Source organism: Rhinopithecus roxellana, chromosome 1 (genome assembly GCF_007565055.1).
Source record: "Rhinopithecus roxellana isolate Shanxi Qingling chromosome 1, ASM756505v1, whole genome shotgun sequence".
Classification (NCBI taxonomy): Eukaryota; Metazoa; Chordata; class Mammalia; order Primates; family Cercopithecidae; genus Rhinopithecus; species Rhinopithecus roxellana.
Window position 1 is genome coordinate 184,720,429 of NC_044549.1, and position 25,079 is coordinate 184,745,507.

Here is a 25,079-nt window from a genome sequence, read left to right on the forward strand (position 1 = left end):
TAATGCTACTAAAGACCAGGCCTAGCATTAAATTGTAAGTGTGACAGAATTTAAGAACTCTGAATCCCAGGCAAGTCTCTTATGTCTAAATAAGAGTTATGATATGAAAAAAGTGAAGTCTAAAGGATATCTGGGTAGATGCAGTGAGAATCTTGAACTCCCCATTTCCTCTAAATTTGTAGGCCTGAAAATATGGCTCATGCCCACTTGTTAGAGGACAATATGTTTTCTCCTTACTCCATCCTTTGTTGAAAGACTACGTGGAAGCCTCAAATAAGGCAAGTGCCTATAGGACAATGCTAGTAGCCCTTGTCTTGATATAATACACAGACCTTCCTCCTGGTCATCAGACTAAGGACAAATCTCAGCACAGACCAAATGGAGAATTTGGCTCCCAGCAGCAATGGAGATGTGAAGATCCCAGAATAGCAGAGATAACATAGCTTCTCCTGACCATCATAGTCAAGGGGGGTGGGAACAAAATAATTGCAATAGGCAGTAATTGAAGGGCAGCCCATAGGGATCTATAGAACTGGCTCACTGAATATGGTATTCCAGGAGGCAAGATAGGTGGAAAGCAAACAAAAGTATTATGTAACATATATAATGAAAGGATCAACAATGCATGAGCTAAAGGCTGATGACAGCTGTTCCTCTGTAAAGTCACCACAGGAACTTCTCAACAATTACATAAGGTAGTATCCATGAAAATACTTCAGAAAACTGTAAAATAACTTATAATGGAAATGAAAATTCCAGTTATGATAACTGCTCTACTTTGGGGCTCTAATAGTATTTCTATTACAGTACCTAAATGCCACACCTGACCAAATTCCAGTAACTTATCATTCCTACCTATGGTTATTCTAAGGATTACTTATTTAGGATTATTTATATGAGGGATTCCCTTTAAAGTCAGAAGGTAGAATTAGATTTTTAGATCAAATACTCTAAAATCCAACAAATCTATTCAAGTCTGATAAAGCACTCTACTATGATATGGTCCTAGAAAATAAAAAAAAAAAAAAAAAGCCTGGTTTTTATATATTAAGAAAAAAAGAATTCTCCTTTGATTCTGAATTAGAAAAAGAATATAACAATTTTCGGCCGGGCGCGGTGGCTCAAGCCTGTAATCCCAGCACTTTGGGAGGCCGAGACGGGCGGATCACGAGGTCAGGAGATCGAGACCATCCTGGCTAACCCGGTGAAACCCCGTCTCTACTAAAAAATACAAAAAACTAGCCGGGCGACATGGCGGGCGCCTGTAGTCCCAGCTACTCGGGAGGCTGAGGCAGGAGAATGGCAGTGAACCCGGGTGCCGGAGCTTGCAGTGAGCTGAGATCCGGCCACTGCACTCCAGCCTGGGTGACAGAGCGAGACTCCATCTCCAAAAAAAAAAAAAACAATTTTCTTTCTCCAAAAACTTGATATATACCAGGTTGTCAAACTTGGTTCAAGACAATATTGTAACTAAATAAGATAGGGTCTTCACCTGTGGGCAAATGCTTCAAGTTTCATCACAATTATCAAGTAAATAGTTATCCAGCCGCATCATCATAAAATTTCCACATGATTACAACTCCTGAAAAATCAACTACTGTCAATTTGATTCCTAGCATTTTAGTACTGAGACAAGCATAACTTCCATCAAAGTTAGAACAGAGTAACTTACCCTGTCATGAAGAGTCCAGCCAACATATTTTAGGTAACTGTCATTTAGGAAGGCATCACTATACATTTTCATCCACACTCCAATTTCTTCAATACAAATGGCTCTAATCTCAGCAATAGCATCACTAGAGAGAGAGACAGAGAGAGAGAGAGAGAGAGAGAGAGAGAGAGAGAGAGAGAAATAAGACAATCTCGAATTAATATACAAAGCTAGAATGCATTCATACTCACTTTCCATAAGCAATAAATATTTCTAATGCTGTTTGTATATATTTGCATTCTGAATGGCCTCCAACTTAAGTATCTTCTGTTTTTCATGTTTTCTATAAAATAAACACTACTAATACCAAACTGGGAAAAAAAGCTTCTATGAAGCTATTTTGGCCCGATTATTGTTTTCACTGGGCTAGACAATGACATTTGGAGCTTTCTGAGAGCCTCACAACTATTAGAGCCAAGAAACATGTTAAACTTTCTAAGAAAATCAGAGTAACAACATCCAAGTACAGAATAATGTTGCTCAAAAGAACTGTTAATCTTTTTTTAAAAAAAATATTATTAAATGGAGTCTCGCTCTGTTGCCCAGGCTGGAGTGCAGTGACGTGATTTTGGCTCACTGCAACTTTTGCCTCCTAGGTTGAAGTGATACTCCTGTCTCAGCCTCCCAAGTAGCTGGGACTACAGGTGCAAGCCACCACACCTGGGTAATTTTTGTAGTTTTAGTAGAGATGGGGTTTCATCATATTGACCAGGGTGGTCTCGAACTCCTGACCTCAAGTGATCCACCCATCCTGGTCCCCCAAAGTGCTGGAATTACAGGCATGAGCCACTGCGACCAGCCAGAATCGGGAATCTTTATAAGCTAGCACACATGTAATGAATTAAAAGAAAAAGCCCACTTTATTAAAGGCACAGGTCTTTCATCTGTAGAAATTTATTTTTTAGGCTGAGACAGAGGGAAGAATAATCCACCTCTAGTCACAATGGTAACCATCTTGGTGGCAATACTGTGAAGTCATGGCAGAACAACCCCAAAAGTCAGAATTCTGGCTCATTGCCTAGATGGCTTTTCACCTCACTATAAGTAAGCATCCAATATAACCCTCCTGGGATGACTTTCTTACTTTAATATCTGTGAATTGTAAACAAATACAATGTTAACACTTTTATAATCTTTCATCACAAGGTTATTTGCCTTAGCTTTAAGAAAATAGTAAGTATAATATCATAAATCCTAACTTTCTTTTGTAGATCAATCATCAAGGTTTCTGATTTACCATTCACAAATGTTAAAATTTTAAGTAATTTTTAATTATCCAATTTACAAAAGGCAATAATTTATCATTTTAGCTAAAATTTTAATGATAATTAAGGCACTTTTCTTAGTTTCTCTTTGGTGACAAAATTCCTTGCTCTAAGTCTCAGTTCTCTCTCGGCTCCTGTCGTTGCTTGAGGATAAAAATGGGGAAAACATTCTCTTCCCAAGCCATACTGCCAATTACAACCTTCAGTTTTCCTACATTTTTTGATAGTATCTCTTTCTCATGGAGAGGTTGTATAACATAGTAGCTAAAAGTACAGGCTCTGGAGAAAGACATCCTGAGTTCAAATCCTGGTTCTGCTATTTACTAGCTGTGTGACCTTGGGCAATTCCCTTTTTCTTAGGTTTCCTCATCACTAAAATAGTTGTAATAGTACCACCTAGCTCACAGTTACTATGAAAATAAAATCACTTAATACAAATAAAAGATTTAGAATTGTACTTGGCATCCATTAATCCTTCCATTAAATGTTGGCTATTATAATCTTTCACTTTAGTTTCATCAATCTAGACATTTATAATGAATACAGTGTAAAAAGTAGCTCTACTGGCCGGGCACAGTGGCTCACGCCTGTAATCCCAGCACTTTGGGAGGCTGAGGTGGGTGGGTCACGAGATCAAGACCATCCTGGCTAATATGGTGAAACTCCGTCTCTACTAAAAATACAAAAAATTAGCTGGCGTGGTGGTGCGCCCCTGTAGTCCCAGCTACTTGGGAGGCTGAGGCAGGAGAATCATTTGAACCCTAGGAGGTGGAGGCTGCAGTGAGCCGAGATCATGCCACTGCACTCCAGCCTGGGTGACAAAGCGAGATTCTGTTTCCCCCCCCCAAAAAAAAAACCCAAAAAGCAGCTCTACTATAAACTGTGAGGTGTTCCTAGACCTACATAATACTGAACACGTGTGGGACAAGAATATTTCTTTTTTCAGACAAAAAATTTCAGACATAAAACAAGGCACAGAGAACAATATAATGAATAACTGCATATCCACTGCTCAGCTAAGAAATGTAATACAGTTAAAAATTCCTATATACCTCTGATACACCTCCCTTCCCAAGAGTAAATGACCTCCCTTGATTCAGTGAATATCAATTCTATCTCTGTTTAATGTCATATGTATTGTTTTACATAAATATCCTGTAGGCATCCTTCTCTAACTTGCTTTTTTCACAAATCATATTCTGCAATTTATGCATACTGGTTTATAAAGCTCTGATGTTTTAATTTTAGCCAATGTCTACTCTTCCTTTCTATAAACATATTATAAATTATATATTATCTTACTAATAGAAATTTAAGTTGTTTCCAAGGTTTTGCTTTTACTAACAATGATTCCATGAATATTCTTGTATGTTTCTCCCTGTGCAGATATGTGGGAGTTTCCCTAGAGCAGTGTTTTTACTGCATTGGGACCCATTAGCACATTATAAAATTGATTCAGTGAGTGGCAACAAACACATAAAAGTATATGGGACAGAAAATACCAAAATGCTCCACATGTAGTAGGCAAGTAAGTATTCTTTCTTAAAGCTACTGTGTACCTAATGTAGGACATAGTCAACATCTGTGAGATACTGTTTTGATACCTACAAGTGAAATTATTGGGTGAGAAGCAATGTACATCTTCAACTTTATTAGATATTTAAAAATGTCTAAATCAGTGTTTCACATCCTTGCCTGACACTTGGTATTATCCTACTATTTAAAAATTTCCATCTCTGAGCTACAGCTTTGTACACTTTGTTTTCTATTGGGATGTCCAAACAAAAACAAGTTAACAGTAGCAAAAATAAAACTCCCCTCAAAAACCAAAACAACTATAAAATATATCTATAAAACACCCAAATCATATCATTTCAGCTCTTTCAGTCCTACCAAGTAGTATTTCTGCCAAGGATCCATTACATTTTTCTTCTGCTATACTAGCCTTGTAAAAGTCAATTATATAAAAACCAGGCTGAGTTTTATTACACAATTTCATGGAAGCAGGATGAGGACAAAACCAATAGGCACAGCATGCTGATTAAAACTTAGTGACTATCGCATGTGGTAACTGCACATATACACAATGAAATCATTCTTCCATCTAACTTTTCCATCTAACTCTTAGAGTTAGGTTAATTCTTAGAATTACCACTAATACTGAGATTATGAATGAATGTTTGCAACAGGCTAGAGAACATCAAGTCTTATCTTCACATCTTCAGCAGGGAAATCCTGTTCAAAACACTTTTTACACCCATCTCTACATCTATGCCTAATTTCTAACGTCTTTGTTGTTTCACCGACTATACTACTGAACAGCTTATGTTCTCAGAACACAGGTTCTCTGTATGCAATGCCGATTTTTTTTTTTTATTTCTGCTAAAAAAAAAAAAAAAAAAAGCAGGTTACAAGTGCAGAACGTGCAGGTTTGTTACACAGGTATACATGTGCCATGGTGGTTTGCTGCACCTACTGACCCATCCTCTAAGTTCCCTCCCCTCATCCCCAACTCCCAACAGGCCCTGGTGTGTGCTGTTCCCCTGTGTGTGTCCATGTGTTCTCAATGTTCAGCTCCCACTTATGAGTGAAAACATACGGTTTGGTTTTCTGTTCCTGTGTTAGTTTGCTGAGTATAATGGCTTCCAGCTTCATCCATGTCCTTGGAAAGGACATGATCTCACTCCTTTTTACAGCTGCGTCGTATTCCATGAACTATATATACCACATTTGCTTTATCTAGTCTATCACTGATGGACATCTGGGTTGGTTTCACATTGCCAGTATTTTCATACCACATGTTTTCTACGAATTCCAGTCCTTATCTACTTCAGATGCCAGTCCCATCCTTCCCATCTTAACTTTAACAATGTAAATATCCTTTTCTAGATTTGCAATTTGACCATGCGTGGCCAGGGAGCCTATTCTGTAGTTAGAAAAACTCCCTAGATGACTTCTCTCCTCTTTGGGTTCTAGCGCTCCAATCCACTTTGACTGCTGACACCACCCTAATAGATCATAATACATAATATATACACATGAATAATCACATACGACACAGTAAAATTACAACTCTCGTGGTAGTTTTGAAGGATGTCCATAAATTCTTTGCTCCTTTCATTCCCCTTTTATTGAGTGTGGGTATACTACGTGAAGTATCTCTGGTGAATATAATGTAGTAGAAATGAAGAATTCTGACTCCTGAGGCTAAGTGACTGTTTTGTTCTCTCTGTGATCACTCTCTCTGGGGAAGCCACCAGCTATGTCTTGATGCCATTCAAGGTGCTCTATGGAAAGCTCCATGTAATGAGTAACAGAGCTTTCTGCCATCAGCCATTAAGTCAGTCATTGTGGAAGCAGAACCTACAACCCCAGTCAAGTCCTCAGACGACTTGGAGGATGCTTTGATTGTAATCTTATGAGAGATCTAAGCTAGAATCAGCTAGCTGGGCTACTCCCAAATTCCTGACCCATAGAAATTATGAGATAAATGTTTTTTTGTTTATTTTTTGAGACAGAGTCTCACTCTGTCGCTCAGGCTGGAGTGCAGTGGTGTGATCTCGGCTCACTGCAACCTCCACCTCCTGGGTTCAAGTGATTCTCCTGCCTCAGCCTCCCAAGTAGCTGGGACTATAGGCATGCACCACTGTATCCGGCTAATTTTTGTATTTTCAATGGAGACAGGGTTTCGTCATGTTAGCCAGGCGGATCTCGAACTCCTGACCTCAGGTGATGCAACCGCCTCGGCCTTCCACACAGCTGGGATTACAGGCGTGAGCCACTGCTCCCAGCCTGAGATAAATGTTTGACACCACTAAGTTTGGGAGTAATTTGTTACACGGCAAAAGATAATTAAAATTTTTAGTTTTCATTATTATTAAAGGCTCTTACAAATATAATCATAACCAATCAACTTATAGAATTATTTAGTCCAAATAGCTCAAGTGCATCAGCACCTACACGTTTGTGGTTATCCCTATGCCTATAATACCCTGAATTCTACTCTGATTACCTACACTGATTATTCTTTCACGCTCTAGTGACGTCTCAGTTCTGTGATTGCTATTATTACTCGACATTTGTTTTTTTGCTCTCCAGGAACTAACAGTATATTCAAGGAGATGCAGTATAAAATAAAAGTGCAGTATAATTCTAAATATCCCTGATTTGATTACAACATATCTTTTGACATAAACATATTTCCTCATACATAAGAGTCCTCCAATTTTTATGTTTTCATATTAAATTTATTTTTAAACAACTAATCTCTATTTCCAATAGCCTCACCCCCTTTAAGAAAGATGTCTAACTGAGGCATCTGGGAGCATCCAAAGCAAAGAGTAATGCAAGGGGGCAAAAGATAGTAAGAGGAAAGGAATAAAGACAATCATAAGACAGACTAATTTTTACAACATCCTAGCATTCAGGCCTTGAAATGAAAAACTAAACATGAAGGCTTTACTTGGAAACTCAAAGAAAGAAAAGGAACTATAAAAGAATAATTCAGTTGCAATTCTATTAATCCTTTGTTGTATTTTTTTACAGCATACGCTTGTTGTATTATTCTGTATTTTGTATTATTGCATTTTATATTGTATTTTGTATTATTTTACAACATAAAAGAATGATCATGTTTGCTTCTATGAAAAACTTACCTAATATTGATCATTACAATGTATCCTTTTGGGGAGAACATAACCCTTTAATTTGGTATCTGGACTTAAGTTTTCATTGGATTACTTTCTCAGCAGATGGAAGTTTAATTATTTTCTGCATATAACAAAATGAAGTTGAACTCCAGTGAATTTTAATTAAATGTTTCTTGTACTACCCTTATGGATGCTTTTCCAGTAAGGATGCAGACTAAATTAAAATGACTATAATACAAATTTCAAAAACAATGCTTAGCTAATATGGATATTCTGACACTCACAATTATTGCTCATGTACAAGGAATCTCATGAGAGCTCCAGAGGGAGAAATAATTATGGGCCAAAAAAGGCACACTATCTAAATTGCAGCACCCAGTGAATTCAGGTCTCAACCAATTTTAACACTAAGATTAGGCTGGGAGGAAAAAAAAAAAAATCACATTTTCCAAAATAGAACAATTATAGAGAATTTTTTGGTATGAAATAGCCTAGTGAGAAAGAAATAGCTGAAAGAATTACAGAAAAGTCATACTGTTTCCTTTATTAGACTAAGAACTTAAGAACAGAGACCCTAACTTACAATAAGATGATTAAAATAAATACTACCTTAGTGAGTGCTGAATGTTAGTAAAGAGTGTTATAGAAAACACAGAAGCATGTAAAATGGAGAGGAGAGAAGGTGGTCAAGGAAGGCTTTTGAAAGGTAGTAAGGTGTAAGTGTAAACCTGAAGAGCTGAAACTGTCTTGTTTAAAAATTAAATACAAATATTTCATTTATTATTTCAGGCTGACTAGAGTTATTTAATTTTAGATTTAATTTAATTTAATTTTATTTTTTGAGATGGAATCTTACTACCGTCACCCAGGCTGGAATGCAGTGGCACAATCTTGGCTCACTGCAACCTCCACCTCCCGGGATCAAGCCATTCTCCTGTCTCAGCCTCCTGAGTAGCTGGGATTACAGGCACAGACCATCACACCCTGTTTTTTTGTATTATTAGTAGAGACAGGGTTTTGCCATGTTGGCCAGGCTGGTCTCGAACTCCTGACCTCAAGTGATCCTCCCAAAGTGCTACGATTACAGGTGTAAGCTACCGCACCTGACTGCTAGAGTTATTTTAGATGTATTGAAAATGCAGCAAGTTTATAAAACTATTTTTCATCTCATTTTTGTTGCTTATTAAGTAAAAACAGTGGCAAAATACACAGAAAGGCACTGCATCACTGAGTCTCATACAGAGAAGGTGATATGGCTATCTGTTACCCTGCATTACGCCTTAATATTTTACTATTAACACAATTTTAGGCTTTAATAAGATTAAAAATCAAACATCAAAGATACATTAGCTTTCAAAGAAAAATATCCTCTAATTAATATTTACATTTTAACTAGCAACCTGACCCCCACATTAGATCAAAGATGAAACATTAGGAAGAAGATTTAAATAATGGAATAACAGTTTGTTCAGAATAAATCCTACTATGGTATTGTATAAGAACAGCTCTGAAAGTATGATTCTGAAAGGTTTCATTGTAATATAAAACAATGAAAAGACTCAACTAGTCTTAAAGACATCTGTTTTTCATCTTCTCAAAAGTACTTAAATCTGTCCTCTGATTAAGTTTGTCCTTATGGCCTAATGACTTGGTTATTCTTTTACCATCACTGAAATAACAGTCTTTCTGGTTGCTTTTATAACTTTGCCTTCATCTTTGATGGTTTTCATTTTCACTATGGTATGTCTAGATGTATAACATATTTCTTAACATACTCAGCACTCATTAAGTTTTTTTTTTTTTTTTTTTTGAGACGGAGTCTTGCTGTATTGCCCAGGCTGGAGTGCAGTGGTTGGATCTCAGCTCACTGCAAGCTCCGCCTCCCGGGTTTACGCCATTCTCCTGCCTCAGCCTCCGGAGTGGCTGGGACTACAGGCGCCCGCCACCTCGCCCGGCTAGTTTTTGTATTTTTAGTAGAGACGGGGTTTCACCGTGTTAGCCAGGATGGTCTCGATCTCCTGACCTCGTGATCCACTCGTCTCGGCCTCCCAAAGTGCTGGGATTACAGGCTTGAGCCACCGCGCCCGGCCTCATTAAGTTTTTTTAATCTGAAGTTTCTGTTTAATTTTATAACACTGTACGCATTAGTACTACTTCTAATACATTTCTTTCTATGTATCTTTTTTTTAGACATGGGGTCTTGCTCTGTCATTCAGACTGGAGTGCAGTGGCTTGATCACAGCTCACGGCACCCTGGAACTCCTGGGCTCAAGTAGTCCTCCCATCTCATCCTCCTGTGTACCTAGTACTACAGGTGCACACCATCATGATCAAGGGCTTCTCTCATTTTCTGAAACTTGTTTTTAAAGGACCGACGAAGTGTCTGACACTACCCTTCCCATATCAGAAAGGTCCGTCCATATCTTTTTATCCCTTTATTACTGTGATCTGGGTAAATTCCTCAGTATTACATTCTAATTCACTGTCTCCTCAACATTCTAAAATATATCCTGTTTATTAAATATGAATTTGTGTCTTTTACATTCAGTATTTTGTGTTTTTACATTCCCTGGTTCTTATTATTTGCCATTTACTTGTTCAAGAAACTGATCATTTGGTCTGAGGTAGTTTCCCAAATTCTAGACTTAAGCAATACCACAAGGATTCAGTCAGAAAACACATTCTTCTGGCCTCCATACTTACTGTAAATGATTACTTAGATCTAGCAGCATACAGATTAAAATCCAATTTGTTGGCTGGGTGCGGTGGCTCACACTTGTAATCTTAGCACTTTGGGAGCTTGAGGCAGAAATATCACCTGAGGTCAGGAGTTCAAGACCAGCCAGGCCAACATGGTGAAACCCTGTCTCTATTAAAAATAGAAAATTAGCTGAGGAAGGTGGCGCACACCTGTAATCCCAGCTACTCAGGAGGCTGAAGCAGGAGAATCACCTGAACCCAGGAGGTGGGGGCTGCAATCAGCCAAGATCACGCCACTGCACTCCAGCCTGGGCGACAGAGCAAGACTCTGTCTCAAAAACAAAACAAAACAAAAAAACAAAAAAATCAAATTTGTTGGAAGTGGATGGCGGTAAGTGGGACACAAAGTGGTAACTTAAAGTGCCATCTCTGCATAGTACCTACTACTTCCAGTACGTGCAGTAATATCTCCCATTAATCAATAATGTAGACTGATACTTATGGTTCAATGATTAGTATCCATAGCATGCTGATCACTTTTGCTAAGTAGGTCACATTCTCAACTACACTCATATTCTAGTTTTGAATAGTTGCAGATCCAATACCAGTTTATGCAAGGTCTGATTAAATAAAATGCAAATCAACACTGTAACAGTAAGAAATTAAATAACTGTTGTTTCTACAAGGATAATAGGTTGAAAGCTTTGTCAAGACTCAACAAAGGTGAGTCATTAAAATAAATACTGGTGTTACAGACTGACAGAAAATCAAAAAATATGGATTCTGAATTCAAGACTGCATGACAGAGCCAAGATGGACAGAATTTATGCTCTCACCTGAAAAAAGTAAATGAAAACAAAAACCAAATTGCACAAAATGATTTTTAGATGTTGGATTATCAGAGTAGAACGGTAATCTCTGAGGGAGGAAAACATAAGGTGAGCCCTAAGACTGCCCCCAGATATATACATGCCATTTAACAGTGTAAGTATGGGAAAATTTACCTTACAAGGGGCACAAAATGAAGTCCTTCGAAATAACACGATACAATAACTAAATTCCACAGGAAAAAATGAAGAACATCAAAAATGTTAACAAGAAAGTAAATTAGAAGACAGTAAGTGTATTTTCTTCTCTTAATTTTGTTAAGAGATGACTGACACTGAAAAAATGATGTACAGGTGGGTTAGTGACTAATGTAGACAAAATATATACGACAATAATAGCACAAAGGAAGGACAAGAAAATGAAGCTAGGCTACAGTAGTGCTTTGTGGAATATTTAGAGCTAATAAGGGGAGTTCAGAAAGGAGCAAGGATATAAAATGAATTAGGCCAGGCATGATAGTTCACGCCTAATCACAGCACTTTGGGAGGCTGAGGCTGGTGGACCGTTTGAGCCCAGGAATTTGAGACCAGCCTGGACAACATGGTGAAAATTCGCCTCCACTAAAAATACAAAAAACTAACCAGGTATGGTAGTGTGTGCTTATAGTCCCAGGTACTCAGGAGACTGAGGTGGGAAGATCTCCTGAGCCCAGGACGTTGAGCCTGAAGTGAGCTCTGACTGTGCCACTGCACTCACACCTGGGTGACAGAGTAAAACCCTGTCTCAAAAAAACCAAACCAAACCAAAATGAAAAGATTAGCAAAGGATGGCTCACACCTGTAATCCCATCACTTTGGGAGGCTGAGGCGGGTGGATCACTTGAGTCCAGGAGTTGAAGACCAGCCTGGACAACAGGGCCAAACCCTGACTCTACAAAAATAACAAAAATTAGCCAGGCATAGTGATGTGTGCTTGTAGTCCCAACTACTCAGGGGGCTGAGGCGGGAGTACTGCTTGAGCCCAGGAGGTCGAGGCTGCAGTGAGCAATGATCATGACACTGCACTCCAGCTTGGACAACACAGCGAGATCCTGTCTCCAAAAAAGAAAAGCAAATTAAAACCAAAGCAACCAGACAGAAAGAAATAATAAATATTGAAACATAAATCAAGGAAATAAAAAAGAGAAAGCCAACAAAACTACAAGTCCATTATTATTTGAAAAGATCAACAAAACTGAAACTTACAGTGAGATGGAGAAAGACAAAAGAGAAGACACAAATCACACAAGAATAAATAAGGGGGCTGCCAACCCCCCAAAAATTAAAATGACTACAAAATATTATGAATAATATTATGCCATTAAATTTACAATTTGCATGAAATAGACATTGTCTGAGAAATACAAATTACCAAATCTGACTCAAAAACAAAAAATCTGGCAGTGTGCAGGGCACAGTGACTCATACCTATAATCCTAGTATTTTGGGAGGCCGAGGCACAAGGACTGCTTGAGGTCAAGAGTTCTCAACCATTCTGGGCAAAATAGAGAGCTCTAGTTTCTACAAAAAATAAAAAATTAGCCAGGTATGCTGGAGTTTGCCTGCAGTCCCAGCTACTTGGGAGCTGAGGCAGGAGAACTGCTCGAGCCCAGGAGAATGAGGCTCTAGGGATTTGTGATTGTGCCACTGCACTCTAGCCTGGGTGACAGAGAGAGACTCTGTCTCAAGAAAATAAATTGATAAAAAACAAAAAACAAAACAAAATAAAAAAAATTCAGGATAGATACATAAAGTAAATTGAATTAGTAATTAAAACTCTTTACACAAAGAAAAGCCTGGGATCAAGGGGCTTCTCTGCTGAATTGTACCAACATAGAAATATTACCAATCCTTCATAAATTCTTTCAGAAAACAGAGCAGGAAGAATGGCTCCCAGTGTATTCTATAAGGCTAGTATTGACACTGTTACTCCTTATGAAAGTAAATGCACAAATCCTTAACAAAATACTAGCAAACTGAATCCAGCAACATATAAAAAGGACTGTATATCAGGACCATGTGGAATTTCTCCTAGAATGCAAGGTTGGTATAATATCTGAAAATCGATGAACACAATACACCATATTAATAGAATAAAAGAAAAAACCTGCATGACCACCTCATTCAAACCAGAAAAAAATACAGAAAAATATCAATCCATCATGATAAAAACACCCAACAAATCAGACTAGAAGTAAATTTCCTCATCCTACTAAAGGGTATCTATACAAAACTTAACAGTTGATAACATCATGCCTAATTTCAAAGTCTGATTGTTTCCCCCTTAAGATAAGGAATAAATTAAATATTGTTAAGAGGTTAATTCTCCCCAAATTGGTTTAGAGAGTCATTACAATCCCTATGATAATTTCAGAAACTTTTGTTCAAAAATCGACAAGCTGATCCTAAGATTTATATAGAAATGCAAAGAATCTATACTAGTCAAAATTTTTTTGAAAACGAAGAATAAAGTAAGACAACTTTATCTAATTTTAAAAGCTCATCTAAAGCATACTCAACGCAGTTGGTATCAGTGTAAGGATATACAGAAAATCCAAAAATAAAACCTTGTTTTTATGGTCAATTCATCTTCAAGAGAGATGGCACAGTAATTCAATTGGGGAAGGATACTTTGTCATTAAATGGTGCTAGGAAAACTGAAAATTTGTATGCAGAAAGTAGACTTCTGCCCTTATATTACATCATGTACAAAAATTGAATTAAAAATGGTTCATATGCTTTAATAGAAGAGATAAAATGATTAAACTTCTAAAATAAAACACAGAAGAAATCTTAGGGTTAGGCAATGTTCACAGATACCAAAAGCATGACCACAGAAGAAAAACTAATGAATTGGGCCATATAAATTGAAAACATTTGCTCTGTAAAGGTCACCATTAAGAAAATGAAAGAAAGCTATACATCTGTTAACGAACTTGTATCAAGAATACCAGCCGGGTGTGGTGGCATGAATGGCACGGTGGCTCATGTCTATAATCCCAGCACTTTGGGAAGCCAAGGTGGGTGGATCACTTGAGGTCTGGGGTTTGAGACCAGCCTGACAACATGGTGAAACTCCGCCTCTATTAAAAATACAAAATTAGGGCCTGGTGCAGTGCCTCATGCCTATACTCCCAGCACTTTGGGAGGCCGAGGCAGGTGGATCACGAGGTCAGGAGATCGAGACCATCCTGGCTAACATGGTGAAACTCCGTCTCTACTAAAAATACAAAAAATTAGTCAGGCGTGGTGGCAGGCGCCTGTAGTCCCAGCTACTCGGGAGGCTGAGGCAGGAGAATGGTGTGAACCCAAGAGGCGGAGCTTGCAGTGAGCAGAGACTGCGTGACACTGTACTCTAGCCTGGGCGACACAGCGAGACTCTGTCTTTAAAAAAAAAAAAAAAAAAAACCCACAAAATTAGCTGGGTGTGGTGGTGCACACCTGTAATCCCAGCTACTTGGGAGGGTGAGGCAGGAGAACCACTTGGATCTGGGAGGCAGAGGTTGCAGTGAGCTGAGATTGTGCCACTGCACTCCAGCCTGGGCAACAAGAGCGAGACTCCTTCTCAACCAAACAAACAAACAAAAAAACACACAAAGTACTCCTATAAAACCCTTCTTAATAATTGTTAGAATAAAGAGACAGAAAAAGGAGAAAGGACTTGAATAACACTATTAACCAATTTGACCTAACTGGTATAAGACACTAGCCAACAAAAGCAGAATATACATTATCTTCTTGAGGAAATGAAACATTCACCAAGATAGAGTTTATTGTGGGTCTCATACAAATCTCAATAAATTCAGAGGCATTCAAATCACACAAACTATGTTCTTTGACTACAGTGAAATTAAATTAGAAATCAATAGCAGAAAGATATCTAGAAAATCCTCAAATATCTGCACACTAAATGTCATGCTTCAAAATAATCCATGGGTTAAACAAAAAATAAAAAAGGAAACTAGACAGTATTTTGAACTAAATAAAAAAGCAAATACAATATATCCAAATTTAGGACACATAGCTAAAGCAGTGCTTAAAAAAATTTATAGGAGTAAATTCCCTTATTAGAAAAACAAAGGGTCAAATCAATGACCTCGAAGTCTACCTTGAGAAACTAAGAACAGCTGAGGAAGTCAAACTCAAAGTAAGCAGATGAAAGGAAATAAAGGACAGAAATCAATGAAATAGAAAACAAAAATAATAGAAAAATCCAATATAAAATAAGATTAAAACAGCTCCACATACACTGAACAATGAAAAGAGAAAGGGGGGAAGAAAACAGGGGGAAAAGGAGTGGGAGAGAGATAGATGTTAAATTACCAATATTATGATCAACTTTATGCTGATAGTTTTTTAATATAACTCAACAACCTAGATGAATGTACCCGTATCTTATAAGACATAAACTACCAAAGGTTACTCAGGAACAATAGATAACCTCAATAGCCCTATAACTACTGGAGAAATTTCATAGTTAAAAATCTTTCTGCAACGAAAATTCTAGGCTCCAATGGTAGAACTCTTATCTGAAGAAGAAATAATACCAATTCTATCAAACTCATCGAGAAAATTAAAGAAGAGAGAATACACTGCAACTCAATCTACAAGGCCAGCATTACCCTGGTAACAAAGGCAGACAATGATATTCATTAAAATAAAGTTAGAGATATTTACCCCTCTTGAGCACAGATGCAGAAATTCTTAGAAAAAGCTCAGCAAATCACATCCAACAATATACAGATAACATATCACAAGCATATGGGCTTTACTCTATGTGTTCATGTTAACATCTGAACATAAACAAATTCATCACATTAAGTCTTTAAAAAATAAAACAACATACTGATCTCAATAGATGCAGAAAAATATTTGACAAAATCTAAGATATATTCCTAATAAAAACTCTAAGAAAACTAGGAATAAAAAGAAACTTCCTCAATCTGATAAGGGGCATCTATGAAAATATTACAGGTAGGCCAGGCATTGTGGCTCACGCCTGTAATCCCAGCACTTTGGGAGGCCAAGGCAGGCAGATCACCTGAGGTCGGGAGTTTGAGACCAGCCCGACCAACAGGAAGAAACCCTGTCTCTACTAAACATACAAAATTAGTCGGGCGTAGTGGAGCATGCCTGTAATCCCAGCTACTCAGTAGGCTGAGGCAGGAGAATCACTTCAACCTGGGAGGCGGAGGTTGCAGGGAGCCGAGATCGCACCATTGCACTCCAGCCTGGGCATCAAGAGCAAAACTCCATCTTAAAAAAAAAAAAAAATATATATATATATATACACACACACACACACACATATATACACACATATATATGTGTGTGTATATATATATAATGTGTATTACAGCTAGCAACACATTCAATGATTAAAAAAAACTCTGATTTTGTTCAGAGAAAGAAGCCAGATTCCCCCCCTCTGACAAAAAACCCCCAAGATATATTGTATAATTCCATTTGTATAAAATTTTAGAAAATGTAAACAAATCAGATAGCACATCAATGCTTGCTTGAGGATGATGGCAAGGCAGAACGACAGGAAGGGAGATAGAAAGGAGTTACAAAGTGCCATTAGAAAACTTGGCACTTGAATTACTTAAGGACAATGGAGAGATTCATTATCTCGGTTGTGGTGGTGGTATGTATACACAGGTGTATGTATGTCAAAATCTCATCAAATTATGAACGTAAATGTGCAGTTTATTTTATGTGAATTATACCTCCATAAAGTTGCAGTAAAAAAAAAAACAAAAAACAAAAAACAAAAACAAAGACTGCATGGCAGGTATATGGAAATTCTAGTTCTTTTTAAAACAAATATATTAGTAACATGTTATACATGCAGTATGTCCAAGAAAGCAAACATAAAACTCCAATCAGACAATCCATACTCAACATAAAAGCCTTGGACCTATTTCAAAAGAACATTTTGTTCTTTCGGTTAAAATGTTTAAGTTCCATTAAAATAAATTATCAAACAGATACACACACACACACACACACACGCGCGCGCGCGCGCGCACACACACACACAAACACACACACAAAGCTGCCCCTTGGTATACAAAGGGAATTGCTTCTAGGACTGCTCACATATAGCAAAATCCATGCATACTCAAAAATACCACAGCTGTCTCTGAGTAATCTGCATATTCAAGAAGTTAGCCCTCCACATAAACAGGTTTCATATCCCACAAATACTGTATTTTCAATCTGTGTTTAGTTGGAAACAAATGGTTTACAGGCAATTCTTGCAGTTCAAACCCATGTTGTTCAAAGGTCAGCTGTGTATGTGTGTATTTCTTTGTTTTGTTTTAGACAGGGTCTTGTTATGTCACCCAGGCTAAAGTGCAATGGCGCAATCAAGGCTCACTGCAGCCTTGACCTCCTGGGTTCAGGCAATCCTCCCACCTCAGCCTCCTGAGTAGCTGGGACTACAAGTGCACGCTACCACACCTGGCTGATTTTTAAATTTTCTGTAGAGACGCAGTCTTGAACTCCTGGTCTCAAGTGATCCCCCAACCTTAGCCTCCCAAAGTGTTAGGACTACAGGGATGAGCCACCACATCCCACCGCTCTATATTAATTAGCCAAATATACTCTCAAATGGGTATGAAAACAGTGCTTCTATTTATTGTCTGTCTACTTACATCACATCTAATCAACAGAAGGTAACAAGTATATGTATATGATTCATTCATTCAATGTAAAATATGCTCTTTTACAATATAGTTAGTGTTTTTCAGGTTCTTGGGCTTCACAGAAAGACAAACTAAAATCATTTGCAATGGAGGATGACAAAAATATTTTGCTAACAGCTTCTATTTCAATGTGTTTATCTGAAAGGAATTAAGAATGAAGATATAATTGTTGCATTAACTGCAGGGGGTGCCCTTCTCTGTCCTCTCTTCACCCAGCTTCACATAGGTTTTTTTTTTTTTTTTTAATTATTAATTTGCCCATGGAACAAAATGAGTACCACAGAGCAAGAAGCAGGGCATTTCATTTTTTAAATGTGAAAACAAGAATATCTTATTAAAGCCACATTAGTTTATGATTCTATTAATTAATATTCCATTAGTATAAATCCAAGTACATAAGCTACTTCCAACGGCCTATGTTCTGAATTTGGAAGAGTGTAACAGCGGTAGTGGCAGCAGTCATGCAATTTCTTCTATAGTTGTCGTGTGACATTGACAGCCAAAGTTGTTTTGCAGAAAACAAAACACAAGTCATAATTAGTGAGTTTTACAGTTAGCCTGGGCCACACACACAAACAAAAAAATCAATAAATATTTAATTGAAAAGCCTTCAAAATTATTTTTAAAATCTCTTACCGGTATCTATGAACAAATATACCCTTAAAAATAGAGTTCATCATATTTTCGATTTCATCCTGATTTTCTTGTAGCTGAAATGAAAAAATATATATAAATTGAAACATTGGTCACTTTATTTGGAAGGAACAGTTCCAATTGTTTTTAAATCCCGGTTATTCTCATTCTGGGTAGTTTTCAATCCTTTTTCTCACTTGTATGACAGATGTGTGAAATTACCAGTATATTTCCATTATTCCTATACATTTATATCATGTTGGTTTTAGAACTTTCCACTGTCTCTCTCTAGACACAAACTTCACAATGACAAACAAGGAGTGGTGGCATAGCTAAGTGTGGTCAGATTCCTCTCTCTGAAATATCATCTGCCTTAGGAACAGACCTCTTCTGTCCAAATCAGGTCCCTGGGCTTGGTTTTGCCTTTCTTGGTTAAAGAAACATCCCTAATTAACATATTTGGTGTTGTAAAAGAAACTTCCTACTCCATCTAATGTATCCAAACATTACTCTGCATCTCACTAGCCTGTAACAGAGAGCAGGTCACATTCCCAAAATAAGAGGTTAACAGAAGATAAAAAGGATCCTGGCTACTTATGGTGAAGTACAGTAACAAAATAAAAAATATCTATGGCAAAGATATGAATTTCAGGCAACAAAACTGATCAGAGTTAACATTTGTATTTATTATTACTCAAAAACAACAACAGCATTGAATTACATTCAAGGTGGTATTTATTATTCTAATTTATTCTATAATTTACTGTATAGTAATATTCAGTGAAATATTTGCTTTTACTACATACATGAATGTGACAATAAGATTCCCTCAGATTTATTCTTTTGCTGTATGCTTTGTTTCAGGTTTTACCAAAATAATTTTGGGAATAATTTTATAGCAAATCATTCAAATTTCTGCAACTTCCTCCAAGTGTTAAAAGTTACTTTTATTGCATTTATCATATAAAAACTAATTATTTTATAAAAGGCATATATTTCTGAGTCAGCAGTACTTACAAAAGCCCAGCTCTAGTACTTACTTCTATAATATTTCAAGTACGGTATGTGTGAAGGGTTAAACTACGCTCCTTAAAAATTTGTAAGTTGAAATTCTAACCCCGAGTACCTCAGAATGTGAAATTAGGAAAGAGGACTGTGGCAGATTTAATTCATTAAGATGGGGCCATACTGGAGTAGGGTAGGACCCTAATCCAATACGACTGATGTCCTAAAGAATAAATTTGGAGACAGACATACACACAGGAAGAATGTCATGCAAAGACTGGAATTATGCTGCCACCAGCCAAGCAACTACCAGACACTAGGAGAGAAGCCTGGAACACATCCTTCCTAACACCTTCCAAGGGAGGATGGCCCTGCCAGCACCTTGATCTTGGAATTCTAGCCTGCAAAACTGCGAGATAATAATATTATTTTTTTAAGTCATTCAGTTTGTGGTACTTTGTCATAGCAGCCCTATCAAACTAATACAGTATGGCTAATAATTTAATCAAAACAGTGCTGCTTTTTCTTGCCCGTTATGAACCCATTAAGTTATTATTCATACATAATTCCCTTGCAATAATGTGATAATCTTTTTTCAAGTTATAAGATAGACTAATAGTGCAGATCTAAGATTTTATGTAGCATTGGATAAATAAAAATGTTTCCTATTAAAAACCCAGTATAGGCCGGGCATGGTGGCTCACACCTGTAATCTCAGCACTTTGGGAGGCCGAGGTGGATGGATCACCTGAGGCTGGGAGTTTGGGACCAGCCTGACCAACACATGGAGAAACCCCGTCTCTACTAAAAATACAAAATTAGCCAGGTGTGGTGGCGCATGCCTGTACTCCCAGCTACTTGGGAGGCTGAGGCAGGAGAATCGCTTTTGGGGAGGCGGAGGTTGCAGTGAGTCAAGATCGCGCCATGGCACTCCAGCCTGGGCAAGAAGAGCGAAACTCCAACTCAAAAAAAAAAAAAAAAAAAAAAAAAAAAAAAAAAAAAGTATAAAATCATTTTTAACACATATATGAAAATGTCATTGTAAAACTGAGACCAATCTTATTCACAGGAGTCACTATAAAACTGGGACCAATCGTATGCATAGGAGTGCCTTATACATCAGCTAGTATGTAGCCTTTGGCTTTTTCCTGGAAATGTAGCTTTGCTGGCTCCCAGTTCTGACTTTAGTATTAATCATACTTTTTGAGCCTATAGCCTTACTTTTTTGAGTGGCCTAACTCCCAGATCAACTTCTTTCAAAAACAGACATGTTCTATGATTCCTTTCTGCCATCAGACGGCACTTACATGATCACCAATGAACACTCCAGTTTCACTTGGAAACCCTGACATCAAATAACCTAATTAAATATATGTATAAACTTTTTTACAGAAGATATAAAAAGTACTAATGTCATATATATTCCACACATTTACAGAACATAAAATCATCAGTTGCCAACTTACCTCTTTGCGTTTCTGAAGTAGTAACTCCAACCTTTCATTGGCTCTCTTCCCAATCATTTTATTTCTCTCAGCTTCATACTGTCTCTGGGTATTATCCTGATGAATACTGAGGTTTAAGGCAACATTCACCAGAGCAGTCATGAGCTTCATGGCTATGAAATGAAGAAATATTAAAATACCTATGAATCAAAACTTTATCCATATTAAGATTATAAATAAACCCAAAGGATGAAGAAATGAAACTAGTGAATTTCTGTTTTACAACTCAGGCATAATTTTAGTTTAAATAAAAGATAACTAATGTATAGAAATAAACTCATCTGCAACATAATTTTCTCTACCTCAGCTTGGCTTGTTAACACTTTCCATTTAAACACAGCCTCATCCTAACTAACAGAAGAAAGCAATTTAGTAGTATCATCTTCAACAACTCCTTTCCCCCACTCCTAAAAATATACACGTTAAGGGCACACTAATCAAGCCTAAACCTCTCTTCTGATAATCAAATATGAGTATATATAAATGCATCCTTAGTACCTTTACTTAAATGTGTCAAAGGTATCTTAGATGTTTTAAATGTTTACAATCAATTTGTGATCTTTACCCCCACATATGGTCCTCTCCCTTTGTTCCTCACCTCAGAGTTGCACAACCTCCAAACCCTGAAAAACATACTGATCCTACCAAACTCATAAAAGTACATTAAAAATGTACTTTGTGAATTTCCAATTGACCTATCCTCCCCAGCCACAGTGATAATGTACTTTTAAATGTTCACTTGTATTTGTAAATCTTACTACTTTCAAATTTGTTTCACATCCTCTGACAAACTTGTATGACACACACCTCAAACTTCCGTCTTTTCATATTTGTTTTCATTACTGAGATAGTGAGAATATAGGAAATACAGGCAGAGGAACAAGAGAGTTTGTAGTGGTAAATAATTTCCCCTTTTTGTTCCTTTTAGGCTATTCATGTGCAAATATGAGCATTCAGTTATTTAAAAAATTGAACTATTCAGTGTTTTAGAATAACTGATTCATTTATCTGCAAACATACCCATATAATTAAAAGCAAGCATACACTGTTTATAAACTTTCATTTTCTTTTTTTTTTTTGAAGTGGAGTTTCACTCTTGTTGACCAGGCTGGAGTGCAATGGTGCAATCTCGGTTCACTGCAACCTCCACCTCCTGGGTTCAAGTGATTCTCCTGCCACAGCCTCCCGAGTAGCTGGGATTACAGGCATGCACCACCACGCCCAGCTAATTATTGTATTTTTTAGTAGAGACAGGGTTTCACCATGTTGGCCAGGCTGGCCTCGAACTCCCAACCTCAGGTGATATGCTCACCTTGGCCTCCCAAAGTGCTGGGATTACAGGCATGAGCCACCATGCCTGGCCTATTTTTTTCTTAATTACGTATGTAAACATGTATGTTTTCTAAATACATGTATGTATGTATGTATGCTGTATGTGTATTTCTATCTACATGCACACTCAATTTGTTATTCGGAAACTCTACATTTTGATGAGTTCTGTGTTATTAAATAATTGCTGCTGTCTTTAAACCAAAATGTAAGATAAAAAATCTGAAAAACAAATGTTTAAGTTAGTGACTATTACATGTAAAAATTAAAATGCAAAAATCCTGAAAAACAAATTTATTTAAATTAGTGACCAGAAATGGATTTTTCAGGATTTTTGCATTAGAAATGCATTAAATTAAAATGTTTCTTTCCCTGTGATAGTGTCTCAAACACTAAATTGAGAAATAGTCTTGTGTTTCAAAATATAAGATAGTGATTTTGAGTTTTGTGTGTTGCCAGTAGTAGTATATTGGACTACACTATGGAAGTTTAAAAGAATTTGTAAAATTAAACTGTATAAGGAAAGAGAACAGCTCAAAGACAAGAGAAATCTGGAGCATTCAAACTATCAAGTTGATAATACTAGTTTATCAGTGTTTGTTCTGAGCATATGAAGTGACACCCAAAGGAACTTAATTTAGTATCTACCTTCAGATATCTAACGCAAAATGACTTGAAGATCCAGGAGCTGAAAAGCATTAAAATTAACACCAACTCTAGTTGCAATTCACCAGTGGAAACTGAGGCACGGCTTTTTAAAAACTTCATAGCTTTTACTTTCAGCTATATAACTTCTTGTGAACCCAGATCCCAAACTCCAAATGTCATTATTTAATGACTCTCCTTCCATCCCAGATACATAAACAGTAATCAACAAACTAAAACAGACAAGACATGTAAAAAATGATCAGTATATCTTCGGAAGCATATTAGGTATAATACAGCAGTGTTTACTGAGATAAAATATTTTTAAACCTGTAAAACTGAGACTTCACTGAATAACACATAAACAGCTATTAAAACAAACCTCAAACTAAACGATAGACATAAAATCAAGATTATGATGTTTTAATTGAGTCCACTGAAAAAGACTTATCCCTGCATAGAATTGGTATTATTAAATTTTCCTGGTACTACTAACAAAACCTTTTTATAAGTTAATAATCCTGCAGGAATTCAGCCATTATAATGTGACATCAGCTTTTAAGTGGCTTCTTTTTGTCTAGCAAGGAGAAGAATACGTCCTTCATTCAGCTTTCACATTTTAACTGCTGACTATAAAATGGTAAATATGTTCTAGTACAGCGGTACTGAGAGTGTGGTCTGCAAATAGGTGCTGACCACAACAAGTTTATTAGAAGTTCACTATAAGCAAACAACTGAAAACATTTAGAAATTTTTATAGCAATCTGACAATTTAATGCCTGTTGATTTTAATAACATGACACTAATACATACATATATACTATTTCCACTGCATTTTACAAAAGTACCAGGTTGCGACAGATTTGTAATTAAAAACTGGCCATTCATCATAGCTAAAGAAGCACTTATTTAAAATCCTTGTTCATTCATCTAACAATCCAGCACATACTGAGCACTGTTCTAGTATAAGGATACATAAGTGAACAAAACAAAGTACTTGCTTCTGTGATTTTTACATTCTAGTGAGGAAAAGAAGACAATAAATGAATAGATAATATGCAAATGAAAAAAACACGTCGGTTAAGGATTAGTGCTATAAAGAAAAAGTATGGTAAAAATATTAGAGAGTGAAGGGGGTGCTATTTTAGATGGTCTTTTGGGAAGGCCTCTCTGAGGCCTTGACATTTGAGCATGAAGTGAAGGAATGGTCACATGATTCCACAGCAAAACAGTTTTCCAGGAACAGTTATAAGGTAAACTGTTGGGAGGAGGGTATTCACTATAGAGCATAATATTTAGTCTGGTTGGAGCACACAGGCAGTCAGAGGCAGAAGAGGATACTTAAAAGGAAGGAAGAGGCCAGATTATAAGAGTGTTACTAGAATTCAGTTAACCTATCCTCTCCTTAGGGCTCGTGAATTAAATCTAACTGCGTAAGATCTCCTAGAGAATGTGGAGTGTGTGAAATAGCCTGAATTAGACTTTAAACTGATGTGTGACCAGAGTATAGGAGAGTAAAACTGGAAATAGGAGCAGTGAGGGAGAGCTGAAAATATTTTGCTCAAAGTTTGCAATGAGTCTTAAGTTTTTCGCCTTTGGCAACTCAGTTAAATGATGCTGGGTTAGATTAAGTTGGCAGCAATAGGTAGAGAGAAATTGTTAGATATGAAGTGTATTTTGAAAATACTAGGCTGGGCGAGGTGGCTCACGCCTATATTCCCAGCACTTTGGGAGGCTGAGGCAGGTGGATCACTGGAGGTCAGGAGTTCGAGACCAGCCGGGTCAACATGGTGAAACCCCGTTTCTATTAAAAATACAACAACAACAAAAAAAATTGCCAGATGTGTTGATGCACGCCAGTAATCCCAGCTACTTGGAAGGCTGAGGCAGGAGAATCGCTTGATTAGCGATTGAGGTAGAGACTGCAGTGAGCTGAGATTGCACCACTGCACTCCAGTCTTCCAGCCTGTGAGATACAGCAAGACTCCATCTCAAAAAAACAAAACAAAACAAAAGAAAGAATCAAACAAAGAAAAGGAAAAGGAAAGAAAATACCGCTGA

The 25,079-nt window shown here is 37.1% G+C and overlaps 1 protein-coding gene across 3 annotated transcripts in view; it reads right to left on the bottom strand.

Annotated features, from left to right (window-relative positions):
* STAG1 (stromal antigen 1) overlaps window positions 1-25,079 on the bottom strand; it is a 418,468-nt gene that overhangs the window by 140,259 nt on the left and 253,130 nt on the right. For all 3 annotated transcript variants that reach the window (XM_030934393.1, XM_030934385.1, XM_010364825.2), the window contains 3 exons: window positions 21,006-21,157; window positions 18,538-18,611; window positions 1,673-1,796 (listed from right to left, as the gene is read on the bottom strand). In XM_030934393.1, the coding sequence (XP_030790253.1) occupies window positions 1,673-1,796; window positions 18,538-18,611; window positions 21,006-21,155 (348 nt within the window). In that variant the 5' untranslated portion in view covers window positions 21,156-21,157. The remainder of the gene's footprint in view (window positions 1-1,672; window positions 1,797-18,537; window positions 18,612-21,005; window positions 21,158-25,079) is intronic.